We start from the raw sequence: 22,812 nt of genomic DNA, 5'->3' as shown, positions 1-22,812 counted from the left end.
GATCATGACCCGAGCCGAAGGCAGAGGCTTTAACCCCCTGAGCCACCCAGGCGCCCCAGGAACGGTGATTTTTAATGTGTTAAGCTCCAACTACATGCCTGGCAGTTTATTCACTACCTGTTCACAAGCTACAGCTTAAATCACCACTCACTTCTCTGTGAATGCCCCTCCCCCATCACTGTCCTCTCCTCGCCCCCGTCAGTGTGAAGTTTTGAGGTTACTTATAAATGCACTGACTTTAGGGGCGCCTGGGTGGCTCAGTGAGTTGAGCTTCTGCCTTTGGCTCAGGTCGTGATCTCAGAATCCTGGGATCGAGCCCTGCTTCGGGCTCGTTGCTCAGCAGGGAGCCTGCTTCTCCCTCTCCCTCCTTCTGCTTACTTGTAATCTGTCAAATAAATAAATAGAATCTTAAAAAAAAAAAAATGAACTGACTTTAGAGGGCCTTAAAATGGACCAAGAGGTGCAATGCTAAGGACATCTAATGTCTGAAGGAGCCAGATAGGGCCTTATGGAAGGGTGTTTTAGCTGTGCATGTGTGCATGGGCCTAGGGCACTGTTACTCGGGGCAATAAGCTGGTAATGTCTGCTGCTTTTGAGCATTTACTAAGTATTGTTAATATTTTTAAGTATTGTTGAGTGTCTCAAATGGGAAAATAACATCTCCAGAAAAAGGAAAACAATGTTTGTACCTTTCTTTTTGAACTCAAACTGTTAACTATTACTTCCTATGATCATGCAAAGGGCTGAGCTCACTGCCAATGCCATATTCAAGACGAGCTCACAGAGCAGAAACGCCCCCATGTGAACCATTCTCTGTATCCCCTGTGCCTCCTCAGGGTAACTTTCAAAGCTTCTAATAAAACTCAACATAGGTATTTAAGATGATGCACAGCATTTCTTGCACTGACATCAGTTAGTTTTGGGAGGGGACCTTGCTTTGAATTAGTTTCAAATGACATGTCATTAAGCAAGCCCGGTCAGGGGGAGTCTATGCTCCGCTGCTCAGCCCTAGAGAATGCAGCGGCCGCCGGAAGCCTGCTCACCTTGAGGTGCCCTCGAGCGTTCGTTGGAAATGTGCATCCTTGAGTCATGAGTGCACAAATGTGGCTGGCCCAGTCTGAAGGCACATGGAGTCTATAATTATTACATTAAGAGTCCTAACTGGTTTGCTGGGTATATTCAAACTCTACATCAACATACTTAGGTGACTGGGAGCTCAGAGTGAAGACATGCTAAGCTAATTCCTATCAAACCTTTTTCAGAGGAAGCCTGTCTTCTACAGCCTTCCAAACGGCAGCATCTAGTAATTTTTTTTTTTTTTATTTGACAGAGAGAGATCACAAGTAGGCAGAGAAGCAGGCAGAGAGAGAGGAGGAAGTAGGCTCCCTGCCCAGCAGAGAGCCCGATGCGGGACTCGATCCCAGGATCCTGAGACCATGACCTGAACCGAAGGCAGAGGCTTTAACCCACTGAGCCACCCAGGCACCCCAAACGGCAGCATCTAGAAGATACTCCAAGGAGAGTTTTTACTGTAAGCTGAAGGTAAGTTTTAGGGAAGAATATTTTAGAGTGAGTCACTGAAAGCAACCTGGGAGAAAATCAGGCAACAGCACTAAGCAAAGTGAACCAAGCACAAATACTAACTGTCCCAAGAAATAAACGATGAAGCACAAGATAAAACAACTTATTGCAACTTTATTAGATTTTTCTATTTTACTGGCTGTTTGGACTTAACAAAGGCCTTAGTAACCTGTCCCTTCCACATCTACAGGTGTCACAGTACAGAACACAAAATCTGATTAGATGGCACCAGTCAACCTGTCCAACAGAACCACCGCTAACACCACAGTCCTGTAAGGCTTTTCTAATAATTCAACCACGAACATAAAGATACTCAGCTTTCCGTGCAGGTCACCGATGCTGCTGTGCTAGACCTCACCCGGAACAGTTTACCAGACCAGGCCTACTTAACGACAGCTCCCCACAGGCGCCTTGTGCAGGTACGGCAGGACTCTGCCTCACGTCTAGGTTGAACAAAGAAGTCAGTCTATGGAAAATGACTCTGAGCCCCTATTCCTACACCTCTGTTCCCTCCTCAACGTGTCCCACGATCCATTCATCTCCCGTCTGGAAAGGACGCCGTGGGTGCTTTCCAAGTGAGAGTGGTGGTCGAGGTTTTGCTGGGTGCAGGGGAAGGGGATGGATGGGTGGGTGAATGGACAAACTGACAAAAGGAGGAGGGAAAGGAAACATTTGAAAACCTTAGTTACTAGAAGGTTCTTCAAGACTCAAAATATAAACAGGGCTTGCTGTCAAGAACTTCGTTCTGCTGGCTACACACTTCTATGACTGAGTTGGGCAGCATCTTGATCTATACCCACCCCCAATACGAAAACTGGGGGGACAATCAGGGAGGACAGGGGGACTCCTCCCGGAAGGTAAGGTTCCAGGCCTGGCTCCCGAGAGCAGCAGCCGCCTGCCAATGCCTCGGGAACTGGCGGTTGCAGCTGTGCACTTGGGAGCCTGCGGGTCTGGAGTCTGATGTCTGAGGAGCATCTCTGTCTGCCTCCATCCCATGAGGGGCAGTGGCGTTGGCGGCTGTGGTCAGCGTTCTATCCTTTGATGACGGCGATCGGCCTTAGCTTAATGGCCTTCTTGCTGATTCCAGCATCGTGGCAGGTGTTCACCACGTCCGTCACGTTCTTATACGACTCGGGGGCCTGAGGGGAGAAGTTAAACACTGTAAAAATCTACTTAAAGTGTAATTCTTGAAACCATTAAACTTCACGTGGGATTAAAGAAATGTACATTAAAATAATACTGAGTTTTCGTTTTGGTGTGTGTGTCATACAGACGATGACTAAACTCGATGTTGGTAAGAGAATAATAACATAAACACTTTTACCTGGTTTTTTATTTTTTCTGTATGTCTCATAGTTTCCCATTACATATATATGACCTGTATAACTAGCAAAAGCAGTTAACGTAACTGAATAAAACACACACACTAATACCCAACAGAAAGGAAATGCATCAAACCATTATCTTTGGTTGGTCGTTATTGGCCACTCTGATTTTATTTCTACAGTTGTCAAAATTTCTGGAATGAACAGCTATTACCTTCACAACAAGGGAAAGTTACTCAATGCATCTGTATTACCAACATTGTCTCTATGTTTGTGTGTCTATACACGGACACACACACTATTCTGAGTTCCCAGCAAGACCTCCCCACCCCCTTCCCAGCCAGTCAGAACTAGTCTCATCACATCTCATCACACACCTTCTCTCCCTGTTCCCGGCACCACAGCAGCTCCTCTCAGCGAACTTCCACAGGGCTCCGTGCACACCCTTTGCTAGCTCCTCTCCCATTCCCTTCCAATTTCTAATGTCCACACCGCAGCCTCTGGACTCCTTCCCGCGAGTCATGTGCAGAACCCGCTCCCTGCTGCCCTCTGCTCGGACCATTCCCTTCACCCTCTTGTTCTTGCGGAAACAGAGATGTCTTCTAGGGAAGTTACTTCCACTTCTAACTTGAAGTAGCAGCTATTTCCCCTCCTAAATGGGGTCCTGTCATTAGGCCCAAGAGTGTGCCAGATGTCCGTGCTCATCTTGGTACTTTCTAGACCATTCCCACTCCCTTCTCCGTAAGGCCTCGCCGGTTGGTCATCGTGTCTCACTCCCTCTTCTTGCTGCAGTTACCTGCTGGACTTGAAGCACTCCCTAGCGTTACTGCAAGACTTCTCGCTCCTGGCCCACTGCCACTCTATCCTGCTAGAATTTCAAATGGTTTCAATATTTAGCAAGAGGACCCTCTCAGTATCTTCCCTTCTAGCTCCTTGACTGTCGATCACTCCCTCCCAGCCAGGGCCATAACCTGGAACCTGTCATTACCAGTGACTACAACTCCTCCACGATCTCCGTCTCACGCACACCGGGCTGGCGACCCCAGCTAGGTTTCCAGCTCCCTCCCTCTGGTGCACCGTCTCCATCAATCTGTTAGCCCTGTGGGACGTTTAATCTCCCTGCAAGCACTCAACAGCCTTCTCTTCCACTGCACTATACTTGCAAACCTGGTCAAAGTTAACTCAACATCTATTTCAAGCCTGCACCTGTACAGCTGAAATAGTTGAAAAACACCCAATCACTGAATTGAGCACAAGAAGGCCCCGGCTGCTACGTGGGCACCCACGCAGAATCTTGCCAGGCTGATTACTCGTTCTCATACATGGTTATCTCCTACCTTCCCCTGCATTCTCACTCTCAGTTGCTGATACTACTTTCTATTAAACTCAAAAAAAGAGAAACCATCAGAACAGAATCTCCATATAATCTCACCACCACTTCCCTGACCACCTGCATCCTACCTTCTCTTTTATTAAAGATTCCTTTTCTGAGCTCCTAGCAAGGACCAACCCCATCCACTTGGGACACTCGATCCCATCTCCTCTCATCTATCCAAAGACACCTCTCCAGTGACCCCCCGCTTTTCTGCATCATCAATTTCTCTTCCAGATTCTTCTCATCAGCGTGCCAGATCATGTTACTCTTCTCCTCAAAATTCTCCAGTGTCTTCCCAGCACCTCACTCAGAGTAGGAAGAGCAAAAGTCCTTCTGTAAAGGCAAGGCAAGGACTCACAGGATCTGGTGCTCCTAACCTCTGACCTCAGCTCCCCCTTGCCTGCTTTTGCCACAGGGACCTCCCCGCTATTTCTCCAATGTCTAAGCATAATCTCGCCTTATGGTTTCTGCACGTGGCTGTTCTCTCTGCCTGGAAGGCTCGCCCCTAGATACCTACATAGCCCACTCCCTCATTCCTTTTAGATCTTCAAGTGTCACCCCACTACACCCTATTTAAAACTGCACCCACTTCCTATCTTTCCCTATTCCTGTGCAATTCATACTTTATAGCACTTTCTGTCATCTAACATACTAGATTTTTTATTATGTGCTAAGTTTCACAAGAAAGGGATTTGTTGGTTTTGTTCTCTGCAGTACCCCTAATACCTAGAATAGCACCTGACTAAAGATGTGTAGTATTTCCTGAGCGAACAAACAAATCATATGTAAAACACGCACAAAAGGAAAATACCAAATGTCAATAGAAGTGATCTCTGGTTGGTGTAATTTTAGATGTTTTGTTTTCTTCTTTGCATTTTCCAAAAGCTCTTAATGAAACAGGTGTTATTCTTTTTTTTTTTAGGAAGGGAAAGGGGGGGCAGGGGGAGAGGGAGAAAGAGAGAAAGACAGACTCTTAAGCAGGCTCCATGCCCAGCACAGAACACAGCTCGATCTCACAACCCTGAGAGCATGACCTGAGCTGAAATGAACAGCTGGATGCTTAACCAGCTAAGCCACCCAGGCGCCCCATAAATAGGTATTATTCTTTTTTTGGGGGGGGGGAGTTTATTTATTTATGAGAGAGAGAGAGAGAGGAGAGAGAGAGAGAGTGCATGCATGTACAAACATGGGGTGCAGCAGGCAGAGGCATAGGGAGAAGTAGGCTCCTCTCCGAGCAGGGAGCCCAACATGGAACTTGATCCCAGGACCCTGGGATCATGACCTGAGCCAAAGGCAGTTGCTTAACCAACTGAGCCATTCAGGTGCCCCATACTCTTAAAATCAGAGAAAAAATTACTTGTTATTAAGAAATAAGGCTTTGTCATACTCTCTGACTCAGTAAGTCTACTCTCAGGATTTCACTCTCATTATTTTTTTTTTAAAAGATTTTATTTATTTATTTGCCAGAGACAGAGGGAGAGAGAGCAAGCGAGCACAGGCAGACAAAGAGGCAGGCAGAGGCAGAGGGAGAAGCAGGCTCCCTGCCGAGCAAGGAGCCCAATGTGGGACTCGATCCCAGGACTCTGGGATCATGACCTGAGCCGAAGGCAGCTGCTTAACCAACTGAGCCACCCAGGCATCCCTTCACTCTCATTATTAAAAACAGCTGGCTGGGGCCCCTGAGTGGGCCAGTTGTTTAAGTGTCTGCCTTCAGGTCAGGTCATGATTGCAGGGTCTTGGGATTGAGAACCATATTAGACGCCAGCCCTGTGTCAGGTTCCCTGATCAGCAGAGAGATTGCTTCTCCCTCTCCCTTTCCCTCTGCCAGCTGCCCAACCTGCTTGTGCTGCCCTCTCTGTCAAATAAATAAATCTTAAAAACAAAAATCCAAAACCAAACCAAATCAAGACAGCTGGAAAAAAGCTTCACGCATTACACTTAATTTACAGTAGCAAAAAAATTGGAAGCCACTTAAATGTCGAACATGGGCAGAAACTTACGGTCCTTAGCTGGTAGAATGTTTGACAATCATTAAAAAGTGATGCTTACAAACAGTATAACAGTAACGTGCTAAATTAAAAAAAGAAAATAGCAAAAAAAGGTGAGAAAAAGAAATTAGAAAAAAAGACCACAAAATGTAAACTATGATTATAACCGGTTAAGAAAAGAAAAGAAAGCATTCAGGGGAAAAAAAGGAAAAGACAGTAAGTGTCCTAAAAAGGGAGGTTAACAGTTGTGTTAGGATACTGAGTTTCTACATGATTTTTTCTTTACTCTTAAACTTTTAAAAAAAGTTATGCTGCTTCTAAAATTGAATATGTACATACATATAATTTAAATAAAATTTTGGCTCCCTCGTGAATCAAATAAAACTGCTGTCTCTTAAAATCTGCTTTCAGGGGCGCCTGGGTGGCTCAGTGGGTTGGGCCTCTGCCTTCGGCTCAGGTCATGATCTCAGGGTCCTGGGATCGAGCCCCGCATCGGGCTCTCTGCTCAGCGGGGAGCCTGCTTCCCCCTCTCTCTCTGTCTGCCTCTCTGCTTACTCGTGATCTCTCTCTCAAATAAATAAATACAATCTTAAAAAATAATAAAAAAAAAAAATTAAAAAAAAATCTGCTTTCAAATTCTAATATATAATAGCTGTGCAAAAGAAAGGTTAAAATGAATCGGCTCAAACAATTTTAAAGTTTAATACATAGAAAGGTTAAGAATCAGGGTGCCTGGGTTTTTCAGCTGGTTAAGCATCTGCTTCGGCTCAGATCACGATCCTACCAGATTCCAGGGTCCTGGGATCCAGTCTGGCTTCAGACTCCCTGCTCAGCAGGAAGCCTGTTTCTCCCTCTCCTCCCTGCTCACTACCTGTTTCTCTCCCTCTCAAATAAATAAAATCTTAAAAAAAAAAAAAAAAAAAAAAAAAAAAAAAAAAAAAAAAGATAAGAATCGTTCTTGTGACTTGCCTTGTAATTAATCTCCAAACAAAAGACAACAATAAACTATAATTGAGGTTATTTAAAAACAAACATAGTATGTGATAAGCAATACCAAAAATTATGCTGTGTAGTAGCATAAATCACGGACAGTTTTATGCTGAATATTTATCAAAATTTCACTCACCTCTTCCATAACCAGTTTGGGTGACGCAACACGGATTGCGATTCCCATATCTGCCAGTTTGTCCAAGACATCCTGGAAATCCAAATTACGACGAGATTTTGCCCGGGACAATGCACGGCCCTAGATTAGAAAAGAAATGAACTTTACTTTATAAATTCTGAGCTACAATTTATTTTCAACTCCAGCAATTATTTAATCCTTTGGAATTATATGCCTTTTCCTTGACTTCTTTTAGAGTTAGAAAATAATCTTTTTTCTTTTTAATCAACCTTAGTTTTTTCGTTACAAATCTCGTATCCTTCTAGAAAACAACTTTCCATCTATACAAAACATTCAGTATTGAAAAATATAGTTCTGTATTTCTAATTACAATTATCAATTCAATATAAATAAATTGATTTTAATTATAAACAGTAGGTCTGTCGTCATAAAAACTTTGTGCCTTTTGATTTGAAATAGTCTGCCAACTTTGGCACTACTGACATTTTGGGCCAGAGAATTCTATGTCACGCAGATTGTTCAGAGCATCCCTGGCCTCTGCTAGATGCCCGTACCAAAACTCCCTACCCTTTCTGTGACATTATAAAAAAAAAAAAAAAAAAAAAAAAAAGCCTCTCGGTGTTGCTGATGAGATGTGCTGGTTTTGATCACTGGGCTACAATGAGGAGTTCGGAGGCAGCTGGAATAAGAAAGGATCAGAGAAAAAGGAAGGCTCAGATGTGTTTGTTAGGGTCTGTCTTATGAGAAGGTACTCTTGAGTTTCAATCTGCCACTCCATCACTAGCTAAGCATTCTCATGGCTCAGAACAGGGGTGGGCAAACTGGTTTGTGGTCCAAATTTGGCCCACCACCTGTTTTCTGCAAATAAAGTTTTATTGGAACCAGTAATTCCCATTGGTTTATGTATTGTCTATAGCTGCTTTTTCACTTCAGTGGCACAATGGAATAGCTACTATAGAGACCACATGGACCCAAATATCTACTGTCTGGTGCTTTACAAAGTTTGCCAACCCCTGGCTTAGAAGAGGCAATATGGTGAGACAGGTGTGCATCTATGCATGGGCTCTGATGTGCGAATCCCCCAAATCTTGAGTGGACCTACCTAGAAAGGAACAAATTATGCAAATAACTAGGTCCAGTGAATTGCGGACATAAGCTGTGATGTGACCCTGCATCAATCAAAGTTGTATTGGTGGGGCCAGTGTGGCAATTTCCCAGTCTGGATTTTGTGGGCTTGCAGAGATGGGCAACAGTCCCTCACCCTACAATGACCACTAAGGTAGAGATGCTAGGTGACCTTAGTAGGTTCACTAGATAGTATATATCATGAGAATAAATTCAGGTAGAAGACAAGACGGATTCAAACTTCAATTTTGTTAATGCCCAATCAAGTATGTTTACCTGTCGAAATGTAAAATGATGATTAAACTGAAGAGAGCATTTCTAAGTCAGTTTCTGTTTTCCTTACCGCTCCATGACAAGTTGTTCCAAAGGTCTCGGTCATGCCCTGTTCAGTGCCGGTAAGAACGTAACTACAGGTGCCCATGGTGCCGCCAATGAGCACTGGCTGTCCAGTGAGCTGAGGAAGCACACACAAATCAAACATACCACCATTTAGAAAAACTTTAGATGAGCTTTTTATGCCTGAGATTTATACTTCCTCTTGCACTGCAGGACTGTGGGAGGAACCTGGGCCTCTAAATACATTGCTTTCCCAACTGTTACTATGACATTACTTTAATTCTTGGGTAATTGAGAGGGAAGTGGAAAGGAACGAAAAACGTGAGGACTTGAAAGGCAGCAGAGACAGACAACACAAGAGCAAATGTTTCGGGAAACGTCATTAGGAAGAACATTCCAGGACAAGGTGCCTGACCTCTCCGGGTTCCGGTTTCCTTATTACAGGGAAAACGGGAGCAGGCTAAGGGCCCTTCTACCTCTACCACAGCCACACAACGAGAGAGGAGGAGAGAGGAACAGACCGAGTTTAATCTTAATCTTGCCTTCCAATCATTCAGAGGCCTTGAAAAGATCACCTTTACGGAGTAAAAGATGCCCCACTGAGGGTGTTTTAGACCTCCCAAGGCAGGCAGAGATGAGGTGGGAGTCACTGCTTCACAGAAGACCGGAAATCACCGTTCCCAGGAAGGACAGACCTTTCCCAACTGCTGCCTTTCTGTTTGAACTCGCTCATGTTCAGAACGACCTAAATCACGCCCCCACGGCTTCACATCGCAAATGGCTTAGTACATACTTGGTAGTCGACAGCGATGAGGGGATGGTGAGGAGGGAAAGCGCGGGTGGATCCCTTCCTGTGAACCAACAGCGTCCGTTCCTTTCCGTCCACCACGTGCTGCTCTACTTTGGCAATGTTGTGAGAAACGTCATAGATGACATGCAGGTCCAAGTCGTCAGGGGTTGTGTTGAAGACCTTGGCAAAAGCCTGAAAGGACAAGCCTGTGTTAAAAGCAGCCAGAACCAGCTCTTCCGAACTCCTCTAATGGACTTCAGCTGGTCTGTTCCTATAGGGAGTGAGGAATTTATGAGCTCAAGTACAGCAGTATTATTCCTTCACATAAAATACAAAAAACATCTTTTACACGACATTGCAAATGCCACTCCGGAAGTGCCGACTCTGACTGGAAAGCTGCTGGGCTACTCTTCATCCCACCCTGCAGAACAGCTTCCTCAGCCATCTCGTCTCCGTGAACGCACAGAATCTATCCTGTCTGATGCTCAAGGCAAATTCTAAAAACAATTTTGGCTTCTCTTCTCCCATTCCCCACACCTGATATTCTGATGATTTGGTTTAAGGAGACTTCAAAAGCCTGGAGAGTTTGCCAATATTTCCAATATTTATCATGTAAATTTTGAAAACTGGATTCTGTAAGCTCTGTTTTAAACCTCAACACGAGTAACAGAAGAGCAATTTCAACCGTACCTGACGGGTTAGGAAGGTCATGGAGGAGCGGTTGACCCAGGCGTAGTTGCCAGCAGCTGCCATCCCCTTCAGGTAGTCCTGACCCTCTGGGGAAGCGATCCGAGCACAAGCCAACTGCCGGTCGTTGACTATAATCTTGTCTCTCTTCATGGCTTTTTCCATAGCTACCAGTGCATCTGGACAAGACAGAAGCAAGTCTAAAGAGGCTGCTTTTCCCTTTATAATTTAGATTTATTGAAGAAAATTAGGTTACATTCAAACTCATTTTTTAAAAAGCAAATAAAATACACGTTTTCCTTGAAGTGTTTCTAGATTCATCTATTTGCTTGGTCAAGACATAGTTACTGAGAATCTTCTGTCCGTGCTGTGTGACACAAAGAATGTCGGCTACAAAGCTAATACCTTCCCTGCAGGAACCTGGAAAGGGAACGAGAGGTGTACACACACAGCAACAACATGGTCTTAGTTTCTCCTTTCCTGGCATGAGAATGAATGAACACAAGTAGTAAAATATATTTTATTACTGTCATGGTTTTAAAAAATCATATTTTAGTGATTTAACAGAAAAGAATTGGAGACAAGTTGCTAGAAGAGCAGGAAAATAAAATCCGTGGCCAAGTGTAGAGAAGTACTCAGCAGAGAATTCGGAATTACTAGTCAGTGCTCCATACATCTGCTAGATTAAATATTCTAATGGGTCACACTGGCCCAAATTATTAAATTCCCATAGGATGAAATGCAAACACAAGGATGAACTATATAACACACAACTTAAGGTTTATAGTAATTTCCACGTGTATATATACCTTCTCATAAATGCATAAATGCTTTCACACGTCCTATCAGTCATCCAAAGTGATCCTGCTGCTATTCGCCTGCCTTCTGCTTTTGTCCATGCGGTCTTTTGATCATGAATGTCCTTTGTGCATGACTGTCCAAACTGCAAACAGTATGTGTTCAACATGCCACTTCCAATGTATTTTTTCTAAATGCTTTATATAGACTGTCTTATATTTTATCAGGTATTATCTTTTCACTTTAATTAATGTGATTATCTCTTTTTTGAGACACCGTGAGGGCAATTCCTTGCCAATTTCATCACTGAATCCACCACAACACTTAATCTTGCAGTACAGGTACGTGAGACACATCTGCATACATCGTAAGTGTATAAATGAAATAGTATATTTGAAATATTTAATCTCCTATGACAACACCAGTGAAACAGTAAAAACCTACGCAGTATATAGTTCTAGAGCTTCCTCTCTGAAATCTCTATTTGGTTCCCCATAAATGCATGTTTGAGCACTGAGTCAAAAATGCACTTGAGAATATACCTGTGGCTACTTGGTGGCCCAAGCCTCTGCTTCCACTGTGGATCATCACACACACCTGTCCCTTATGGTCGATGCCCATTTTCTTAGCTGCGTACTCATTGAAAATCTCATCCACAACCTGGATTTCTGCATAGTGGTTGCCTGCTCCCAGGGTCCCCAACTGCAAAAGTAAGAATGTCTGATAAAATGACTTCTATTCCACTTTTAAACGTTTATTTATTGATTTTAGAGAGACAGAGAGAGAAAGTGCCAATGTGCATGCACAAATTGGGTGGGGAGGGGCAGAGACAGAGAGTCTACGAGTAGACTCCTCACTGAGTGGGGAGCCTGACATGGGGCTAGATCTCACAACCCATGAGATCATGACCTGATTGGAAATCAAGAGTTGGACACTCAATGCACTGAGGTGCCAGATTACTATTCTGCTTTTTAAAAATCCATTTAAAAAGCAAACTGATAAAATCAACTGATAACAAAAAATAATCAGTTTAATACAATAAAGAAATTTCTGAGCCTCAGAAATGCTTCATGCATTTAAAGCAATACACAATAAAAATATGGTAGAGTAGCTCCTGAAACTCACTGTATCATTACCTGCTTGAGGTATATACAAATATGTTCTGAAAACTTCATAAACCCAAATTCAGACCATTAAATGGCTCAGAGGACACTTTAAACGTGTGGACACAAGGGTCAAATTTTGGGATAAACTCCTGAGTGTGGATTTTTAAACAAGGTCCAAGTTCAAATGAGTTTTGAAAGATCTTTGAGTTTGCTGACACCTACCATTATCCACCACTGAAAGTACATCCTATAACTGGAGTTGATAGAGGATTCAGGGACCGCAGCACAAAAGTGCTGGAAGAATCTTTAGAGGCTGCCTAGTTTTAACTACTGTGATTTTCAGATGAGAAAACCAGACTCGGAGGGACGCCTGGGTGGCTCAGTTAAGTGTCTGCCTTTGGCTCAGATCATGATCCCAGGGTCCTGAGATTGAACCCTACACATGGTTCCCTGTTCAGCAGGGAGCCTGCCGCTCCCTCTGCTTCTCCACTGCTTATATTCTCACTCTTTGACACAATCTTAAAAAAGAAAACAAAACCAGACTCAGGCAAAAGAGACTTGCCCACAGTCACAGAGAATTAATAGCAATGCCATTGCCACTAGCTATAGATTTCAAACATGTGCTACATTCTTATCTCATGGGTAAGATAAGGTATGTCTGCTCATCTTAGACTCCAGAAAACAGCCACATCTGTGAACTGCCCAAGTATGTACATATGTAATTTGGGCATACATTTTTTTTTTTAAGATTTTATTTATTTATTTGACAGAGAGAGAGATCACAAGTAGGCAGAGAGGCAGGCAGAGAGAGAGGGGGAAAGCAGGCTCCCTGCTGAGCAGACAGCCTGATGCAGCACTTGATCCCAGGACGCTGCGGTCATGACCTGAGCTGAAGGCAGAGGCCTTAACCCACTGACCACCCAGGCGCCCCGGGCATACATTTTTAAGCCTTACACCGATAGCCTATTTTTCTCCCATCTATTTCTAATTCAGCACATCTTGTTTTATGAACACCTGCAAGTTCCTAACACTTTTTCAAAAGAGTAAGATTGTGGTATAAATAAATTTGTGTTCTTTTTGATATACTGTGAAAAACCTGGGGATATATTTGCTACACAGAAGACAACATTTTTGCCTCAACAGAAGCGTAGGAAACCCCTCCCTCACCCAGCACATTGCCCCTCCCCCGTGTTACCTGAGGGAGGCCTCTCTTCTTAGCCCTCGCAGAGACCTTGTTGGGGTCGGCCTGCAACATCCTTCCGTACTCCTCACAGTGCTCCTTGTCCTCAGCCCAGGCGTAGCCTTCCCTCAGGGACCAGTCCACTCCCATCTCCAAGGCCTCCTCCAAGTCTCTGAGGGAATAATAAGGTCTGGTCATTTCACGGCCAAGACAGAACAAAAGCTGAGATGACCACATCTCAAAAGGGCAGAAGGAAACAGTCCATCTACTCTCGCCTATATACCGGGCGCTGTGCTAGATGCCATGTTTATGCTCTCAGCAACTCCAGTTTTTTTGGAGGAAAGCAGCTACGTAAATAATTGTGATAAAAAATAGTAGGATTGTATTAGAAACGATGATCATTCTTTAGACATTCATTCAGTTCCTTCTCCTCTTTAAATCCTTTTTACATTAGATTTGCCTCTCTGAAAAGCAAAGATAATTTGTCATCATATAACTGTCATCTTGCATACCACCAACTACCACTAACTTAGCTACCCCTTCATTAATAATTTATGAAAAATTACAGCCAAATGATAAACCTATGTAAATGCCTTCAGGTGACACAGGAAGAACTTGAAGGTACCTCTGCAGAAATACTGCATGGCTTCAGTGCACGTGCATTCTGAAGGGGCACATACATTACATCCCTAGAAGGAAGCAGCCTTCATCTTCATCTAAGGTCCAGCCCTCCCAATACACTATCTGGAAGGTTAAATGGTCAATGTCATCTCCCTACTATAGCCCATTTCAAATATTATTTATGATACAGGACAAAAATTCCTATCTAAAATATTTACGAAGATCTTAGAATTTATATGTTCTAGGTACACTCTTCAAACCAGGGTTGCACGTCAGGGACCATGTGAAATCACAGATCTTCCAAATGTATGTTTACTCCAATTTTTTTTTTTTTTTCTTGCTGGAGAGGAGCTGCAGAATTGTTAATAGCTAGAAACATAATGGTATGAACATATATACACATATATAAATTAGGATGCAAAAGTCACATGAATTTTAAAGATAAAACAGAAGATGCAAAAGAAACATTCTTGTTAAGCACATGTTCTGCAAAGTTTAAGACACACAGCTTTGCACGAGCCATTATGGTATCGTCAATGGCCATCGAAAAGGCAGTTATGCTGTGGCCTTCACTTTCATTCTCTACCACTGAAATATTTAACATCCTGGCTAATATACAACATTCAGTGCCATCATTCAAAAAGGAAGGTCATGGCTAACTACAGGCTCACTGACAAAAGGCCGTTCAGAACACCGCCTCTGAAGCCAAAGGATCTTTGGTTTGAACCCTGACTTTACTTACTAGCTTACTACTACCTCTTTAAACCTCACTTTCCTTTCTTGTCAGTTGGGAGTAACATTAGGGTTATTATCGAGATGTCATGACATGAGACGTATACGATAGCACAGGGTGTTCCATGTAGAAGTGCTTGATAACTGTTAGTGGGCCTTTTTCCATTATAAACTCGATTGTATGTCAAAGCTGTTCTAATGAACATCATGTGACCAATCTCTCTACTCAACTGGGGGGGGGCGGACCTCACATGTAAAAGAACAATTCATTACCACTTCCTGAAAGGTGACTAAACAATCCCCACTCCCTAAGCATCCTGCACTGGTTATGAATATGAGGGTCATGTGGCTATTTTCCTTCCCTATCCGTTTACTGGAATCTTGTCCTCTTACTTGGCACTCATGGGGATGACCCCTTTTGATCCTACGCCGACAGGAATGTGGTCAAACATAGCCTGGGCGAGCTGCTCCTTCACAGGCTGGACATCACTTTCGTCTAAATTGGTTCTTAGCAAGCGCACACCACAGTTGATGTCAAAGCCGACGCCACCTGCGAAATAGAGAAGTTAGTCACAGATCAGCAACACCGGGCAGCTGGGCAAGGTTACCTGTGGTTTCTCACCCTTAACATGGGTTTGAAAGACAGCTCTTCTTTTGAAGATCTTTATTTATTTATTTATAAAGATTTTTATTTATTTATTTGACAGACAGATCACAAGTAGGTTGAGAGACAGGCAGAGAGAGAGGGAGGAGGAAGCAGGCTCCCCGCGGAGCAGAGAGCCCGATGCAGGGCTCGATCCCAGGACCCTGCGATCATGACCTGAGCCGAAGGCAGAGGCTTTGACCCACTGAGCCATCCAGGTGCCCCTGAAGATCATTTTTTAAGAGCAGCCCACAAAGTAGGTAAAGTCTGATGACATCAAAACATTTAAAGTAATGTCCATATTATGGGTACTTTGTATGCCAGGAAGGTGGTAATGAACAATGAGTATCACCTAGACCAGGTTAAAAAAGATGTATACAACTAGATGTTAATCTTAACGATGATAATGAGAGTAATCACTTACCCAGTATTTCCTAAGGGCCTTGTATTGTGCTAAGTACTTTTTTCACAGCTGAGGTCATTTACTCCTCACAGTAATGCCACATGGAGTTAACATTACCAACATAACATGTGCCGGAGAATTAACTGGGACACAAAGAAGACACATAATTTGCTGGCAAAGCGTTGTTTGTTTTGTAGCCAATGTCTAAAAAGTGCCTGGCATATAGTAGAAGCCTAAATAATTTTTCCATAAATGTATGCTTTAACTGATATTTTAATAGCCTCTGAGTGTCCACAATTCATCCTCTCAGTAAATGAGGGGACGAGAAAGGATAGAACATGAGACGGAGAGACGTCCACACACTATTTCAGGACAATGCTTCACCCCTGACGGCAGACTTGCACAGTGACCTTACCTGGGGACACCACCGCTTCAGGGTCGTTCATATCAAAGGCTGCCATATTCCCAATAGCAAACCCATAACCTGAATGGACATCAGGAAGCCCAATAGATCGCTGAAAGAAAATCAGAAAATGAGATCCAGCTTTCTCACCCAGACAAGACTGTATTAATTCTCACATGGGCTCTGGGCCAAAGCCTTCTCCAAATCAAGATTCTGTTCTTGTGAAACCTTCTCTATTGGTGAAAATTAAGTGTAAAAACTTCTAATCATAAAGCTAAAAATAGCGGGAAAAATATCTTTTTTTTAAAAGTTTTTTTTTTTATATTTAATTTTATTTATTTGACAGAGATCACAAGTAGGCAGAGAAGCAGGCAGAAGCAGGCTACCCACCGAGCATGGAGCCCGATGTGGGGCTCGATCCCAGGACCCTGGGATCATGACCTGAGCTGAAGGCAGAGGCCTTAACCCACTGAGCCACCCAGGTGCCCCTAGAATTACATTTTAAAGACAATCTTGAGACATGGATAAATTGTGGTCACATCAGGCGAAGTGAAGGAATATCTGGTTTATACAGGCCCTTAGTGTTGAAGCAATCATTGGCAAATGTAATCCTTTGGCTGGCATGAATACTGTACACCTGCTACATCTGACACCTAGGAAAGGACCCTGACCCAGGAAGAATGCAGGTCAATGCAGACACCTAGACACCTAACAGTTCCTTACATGCAAAAGCCCTTTCTTTTCATTTTCCTTCCAAGTGTCAGCACAATAAATGGTATAAAGGGCTCAAAAAAATGCCTGTTGTATGGGTTTCACACCTTCCAGTGATGGTGGAACCTGACACAAGACTGTGGAGGCTCCCCCTTGCACCTCGCCCCACCCAGGCCTACCTGTTCCCACCACCACCCTCCTTTCCCAACCATGCCTACCACACCTGTCCTGTCCTTTCTTCCTCCCCACAGGTCTAATCCTACACTTTTGTCTATTCATTCTCCAACCATCCTCTTGAATGGGGCCAGAGTAAAACTTTCAATGGTGGTACCCTCGGCCAGTAATAATGCTCTACTGTGACGAAGAAACAAGAAAACAAAACTACTTCAAAGATTTTTCAAATGCTTACAGGTTCTAGCAAAAAGCAAGCAGAAACTGAGATGTCACCCAGACTCAATTACAGCTTTAAACTCCATGGTTATTTCTGGAAGTCTGAAGGTTACTAAGTGATGCTACTATTGGTTAGGCCTGGCCATTCATCCACTCAGAGAACTCTGAGTCTAAGAGAAAATATAAATGATTCAAACTCTGAACCAGGACTCACATGAACAATCCCAGGCAGGGCTGCCACATTGCCAATTTGCTTCATGGCTGGCAGGAAGCCACCGACACCTGAAGACAAAAATTCAGTATTAGGAAAGGGAACGCAGTTGACTTTTAACATTACATTTATTCATATGTTTCTAGCTTGCATGAAACAAAGGGGCAGTGGCCAGGACTACCAGAACAACAAAGCAGGAGAGGACGTTTGGGCTGAAGTGGGAAGGGGGCCTCATCGAGGAGGGAGCGCACGTACAGGAAGGTAGTGAGGCAACCGGAGTAATCACAGACATCCTGTCCACATCTGTGCATACCATGAAAAGGTTCCTTGCACACACGGTACTGAGAAATGTGAAACAACTAATAAATGTTTTGTTGCCGACGTAAAAAAAACCCCAAATTCTTTCAATAGTATTATTTACCAAAAAAAAAAAAAAAGAAAAAAAGAAAAAAAAAATCAACACTGGTTTTACTCTAAGTGACAAAGGCGGCGATGCAGAAGAGCTGGGACAACACTGGACCGAGAGGCAGGGGATACGGGGCTCTAGCTCTGGTCTGTCACTTGGTCGTGGTGTCATTTTAGGCAAGTAAGGATGTCCTGGTGGGGCGAGGGGTCGGATTTAGATTGCTGAGCCTAAAATAAAAGGGTTAAATCCAGGTTCCACTGTAATACCATCGTGACCATTAGAGCATTACGTTAGAGCTTTATACACTTATCCCTAAACGTTGCTGCTGTTCTGCAAGATAAGTGTGTAATCAACTCCCCTTTACAATGAGATTAGCTGAAATTCAGTGAGGCTAATTAAGGTACTGGTTAAAAATGCACACTTTGAAATCAGACACTCTTGAATAAGAGATCCACCTCTGTCACCGAGAAGCTATGCAACTGGACTAAATAAAAACCCCTTAATATCACTGAATTTTGCCTTACACATTTGTAAAACAGAGATAACATTTTCCTCTTAAAATTCAGAACTACATGAGGTAATCTACATAAAGCACCTTGCAAAGTGCCTGGCACATAATAAGTGCACAATAAATGGTAGCTCGTTATAACTGCCCAAGGTGAGCTGTGAAACCAACCAGGTGTACCCAGCTCCACATAATTTCTACAGAGCCAGGTGGCCAACAGTGTGATCATAAAGGTTTTTGGTCTCATTTAAAAGTTTTGATTATTACTTGACAATACTTTTGCATTTTTAAATTATAACTGAGTCACCACTATCATGCCACAGGGAAAATGTTGTTTATATGGCCACATGTAGAACTCTGAAGTACTTACCACCACCCCGACAGGCATTCCTTAATTCCTCAAACATTAATTTTTCCAGAGCATCATTCACGTAGAAAACTCCTTCAACCTGGTAAGAATGAAAAAGAAGAATTTTGAGCACACGTCCATGACATATAGGCAGGCACTGGTTAGAATACAAATACCATACGGAACATTTATTTTACTTTACCCTTTATAGAACACTTTCTCATTACCTAAGCAAGCAGAAAACTTCCTAACAAAGATGAGATGTTCATATCTTTAAGTATGTCTTAAAAATGTATTCTGCAATGTTCACAAATTGCCTATTCCCCTATTCTTAAAGCCACACTTAAGAATTCAACAAGAATTTTTTGCACGTGTGATAAAGAAGTCTTGGGACACCTGGGGGGCTCAGCTGGCTGGGCATCTGCCTTTAGCTCAGGTCATGATCCTGGAGTCCCAGGGATGGAGCCCCTCACCCCACTCGTGCTCTCTCTCTCAAATAAAACCTCTAGGAAAAAAATAGTCTTCGAACTATGCTCTCGCCAAGGCCAAAAGTCCTACTACTCTTGTGCTTCTAAAAATCCATGGTCTTGATAAACAGATGAATCAAAAGAGTAAGATTCTAAACTTAAAAATGCAGTCATCTGACCGTAGTGTATTTTTCCTGTGCCTGAGACAACAGCACGTTACACTTTATTTTGTCCTATACTCATTTATAAATCAATACTTAGGTAAAGAGTAAAAAAAATTTAATATGTAGATACCCAGCTGTGTGCTTAGTTCTAGAATCTACACAATTTTAAGAGGCTAAAGGAGCTTGACAAAAAATACCAATGACAAGGAAGAAAGTAATTATGTAACACCTAAGGCCAGAATATTTTTATGAGATCAAAGACTATGAAGGAGCTGCCCACCTAAGGAGGGCAATCACCTGGACAAATTTCTTTCTTTTATAAGAAAGAGGACCTCTGCTTGAATAACACCAGTGTAAGCAAAATGTCTCCAGTACTATTTTCTACGGAGCACATTTCATTAATTCACCAAAGATTTACTATGTTTTAGGCACTGTAGTGGGCACTAGGGGAGAGATGAAGAATATGTTAAGATTTTTTTTTTTTTTTTTTAAAGATTTCACCCATCTGTTGGGGTGGGGGCAGGCAGAGAGAGAAGGAGGCTCCCCATGGAGCAAGGAGCCCGATAAGGGACTCGATCCCAGGATCCTGCAATCATGACCTGAGCCGTAGGCAGACGCTTAACTGACTGAGCCATGCAGGTGTCCCTCATGCTGTTTCTGAGGAATTTCCAGCTGGATGCAGCCCAGACTAGAAAATTAAGAGTGCAATGAGATGAGCACTAGGATAGGAAAGTGCTATAGAAAAAACGGAGGAAGCAGCTCAGCAGCCTAGGGAGCTGGGAGAGGCTTGACGGGTGCTCACTGTTTGAACCAGCTCTTCAAAGACAAGAGACATCACTGGAGCTGCAAGACATTCAGGAGATATAAAGGAGACACAAAAATGACATAAAGTTGGGAGGGGGGTGTTTTAGGGAGAGGAAGTTTTAGTGCAGCATGTGGATCTTACTGGAGATTAAGTAGGATAGATACAGTAATTATTGCGAAGTTCACTCATCTCTCAAGTTGTGGGAATAGAATTCAAGCTTAGCACAAAGGTCAGTAACTTTAAGAGCAGTACATTGAGATTTCAACTCTCCGCTCTTAGGAAAGAAGTGGTAGTCAAGTGTACAGTGAAACCGTAGCTGCCAATGGCAAGACGAGACTTGCTCTTAGGCAGAATCAGCAGCAAGTGTGTGTATCAAAAGTGAAGCCAGAATCACTACCAGACACTGACCGTGGGTTATCATGACCATCACGTCATGGTTATTTCCTATTCCCTCATTCAGGGAACCAGATTCCATAGACAGAAACTGGTTAAACGGAAAAGAGCAAAAAGGAATCTTATGACCGTGGCCTTTTTCTCGTCTGAGTCCAGCTTTGCTCATGGGGACACACAGTAAGTTGATATTGAGTAAAAGAGTGGAGTGGCTATCAGGAACTCTTACCAAATCACAGGCTCACAAACCTTTCAATACACTAACAAGGCACCTTAAAAGAGTTCAAAAGCTACTTAACAACATAGGCCCCCGAACCTTGCAAACGACTGTTTTCTTCCCTTTAATGGAAAATAATAAGACACAAATGGCAACGAAGCCTGCGCGAGAGCGCGAACCCAGGCTTTCACGCTCCGTGGTGTTGGGTTCCAAGTCTCCAACGCGAATACATCATTCCGTCGGAGAAAAGCAGTCAAATGGGCATCAAGTCCTGGCTGAGCTTACGAGGTGGCCAGAGGAAGCTGGGTCACCTGCCCATCCTTAGCGAAGTGAGTTTTCAAAACCAGCCACCCTGCCCTGGGAAGCTTCTAGACCGCTGCGAGACGCAAAGACGTCTTAGTGAACGGTGAACGCTAATACCTGGCTTCAGCAAACAAAGGTCTCGTAAACGTCACCCAGATGGCCGGCATGACTCAGGAACAGAGTCCCACCCCAGCGACTCCACCCGGGACTGGCTGGGCCACCGTGTACAGCTACCCCTCGCGTCTCTAAAGCTCGAGAATGTAACATCTTGCGGCGCGTTTCGGGGACTTCGACGCGAAAGCGTTGTGCAAGCGCCAATTTCGCGTTCACTTGGGATTCCCCCGGAACGTGCCGCTTTGGGGACCTTTCCCGCCGGGGGGGGGGGGGCGGCCGGAGGGTGGGGACGGGGACGGTCCCCGCGCTAAGCCAGGAGTCGGGAGGACGAGGGGGAAGGCCGGGCCGGGTGGGCAGGGAGGCGCCGCGGGCCCCCGGGAAGGCCCCGTCACGGGCTCCTGCTTCCCCGCCTCACCTGCATGTTAGGCACGAAGCCCTTCTTGATTCTCCAGCAGTTTTTATTGATCTTTTCCAAGAACTGCAGCTCATCATTATAGCTGCGACTCATGGCGGCGACAAGCGGCGAAAACTCCCGGCTCCGCTTTGAAGAGACGCTGCCGCGCTGTCCCGCTGCCTGAAGCACCACCTTCCGGAAGCCAACGCGCAGGCGTAGTAGGCTCCGCCGCAGGATGGGCAACGGCAAGCGTCGAGGCTCGAAACTCATGGCCCCCACAAATCGCTTTTCTCTCGTTAAGTTAGACTGCCCTCTAGTGTTTATCTTTCTTGGATATTTACTAGCCCTCTTCGGGCTTAAAGCTGAACTAAATGCAGTCGTTTTTAGCGAGTTTGTAGTCATCCTTTGTTTTGGAAGTGCTTTTCAGCACTTGAAGAACGCACTGAATCTGGATCAGGTCCAACTGCTGTAATGAAAATCTGCGTGGAGTTTACGTTCCCAGCAGGGAGGGAAAAAAGATGCGCGTAGCCGCGAAGCCTGTTTAAATAAATATGACTGGACACGTGTAATGTTTCAGGACGCATGTGTGGATGCACGTTAAATCACTTTTCTGCCAGAAAAGAACGTTCCGAAGAATGAAGGTGACAGTTTACCCGTTATTCCAGCGAACACCGATGGGCTGGTTGCTGTGGCCAGAGGCGCGCCCTGAAGATGAGCAGACGGCAGACCAAGCGGACAGCCGGGCTGCCCGGGCTTCCCTTCTTGGACGACTTGGAACCCTTGTTCGTGCTCTTTTACATGCCTCTTTTGCTCCCAGAGTAAGCGGTTTTCACGTATTTCCGCTTCTAGTCCTACCGCATGTAAATAGCGGTGACTTGGGGATGGGGAAGACTTGGACTCAATTTCTCCCTCTGCCCTGTAGCACAGGCGGCTTTACCAGCCTTGTGGGATTCATCTCTCTCCTCCTCCGTTTTCTCATCTGTAAAATGGGACCACAGTTCTTCTGAGCGTCTGTGATTATTAGGTGACTGACTGTCCTGGAGTAACCAGCACCGGGCTTGGCATCCACTCTCCCAGGAGACTGTGAGAGCCACAAAGGCAAAGTCGGTGGTTTCTAGTCCTTCTTGCATTATCCATACGGGTTCCCCTTTCCTCCTCTTCTGCCCC

General features: G+C 44.2%; 1 protein-coding gene across 1 annotated transcript; it reads right to left on the bottom strand.

Moving 5' to 3' along the window:
- Positions 1-1,675: 1,675 nt before the first annotated feature.
- RTCB (RNA 2',3'-cyclic phosphate and 5'-OH ligase) lies at positions 1,676-21,930 on the bottom strand. Its single transcript, XM_082740546.1, has 12 exons — positions 21,667-21,930; positions 18,813-18,891; positions 17,535-17,602; positions 16,232-16,331; positions 15,164-15,320; positions 13,433-13,589; positions 11,674-11,833; positions 10,337-10,512; positions 9,650-9,838; positions 8,864-8,974; positions 7,396-7,515; positions 1,676-2,720 (listed from the first exon to the last, which is right to left on the bottom strand). Exons 1-12 carry the CDS (start codon positions 21,913-21,915, stop codon positions 2,613-2,615), a joined length of 1,674 nt encoding a protein of 557 aa, XP_082596672.1. The 5' UTR covers positions 21,916-21,930; the 3' UTR covers positions 1,676-2,612.
- Positions 21,931-22,812: the final 882 nt, after the last annotated feature.

The sequence above is a fragment of the Mustela nivalis genome (assembly GCF_964662115.1).
Source record: "Mustela nivalis genome assembly, chromosome: 7".
Lineage (NCBI taxonomy): Eukaryota > Metazoa > Chordata > Mammalia > Carnivora > Mustelidae > Mustela > Mustela nivalis.
This window is presented reverse-complemented; position numbering and strand designations above follow the sequence as displayed.

Excerpts from the sequence above, each read along its gene's own strand:
- RTCB (XM_082740546.1), bottom strand. The coding sequence starts at position 21,915 with ATGAGTTTCGAGCCTCGACGCTTGCCGTTGCCCATCCTGCGGCGGAGC. Across the intron at positions 16,332-17,534 it reads CCCTGCCTGGGATTGTTCAT|CGATCTATTGGGCTTCCTGA; the intron begins GTGAGTCCTGGT and ends ATTTTCTTTCAG. Across the intron at positions 10,513-11,673 it reads GGGCCACCAAGTAGCCACAG|ATGCACTGGTAGCTATGGAA; the intron begins GTATATTCTCAA and ends TGTCTTGTCCAG.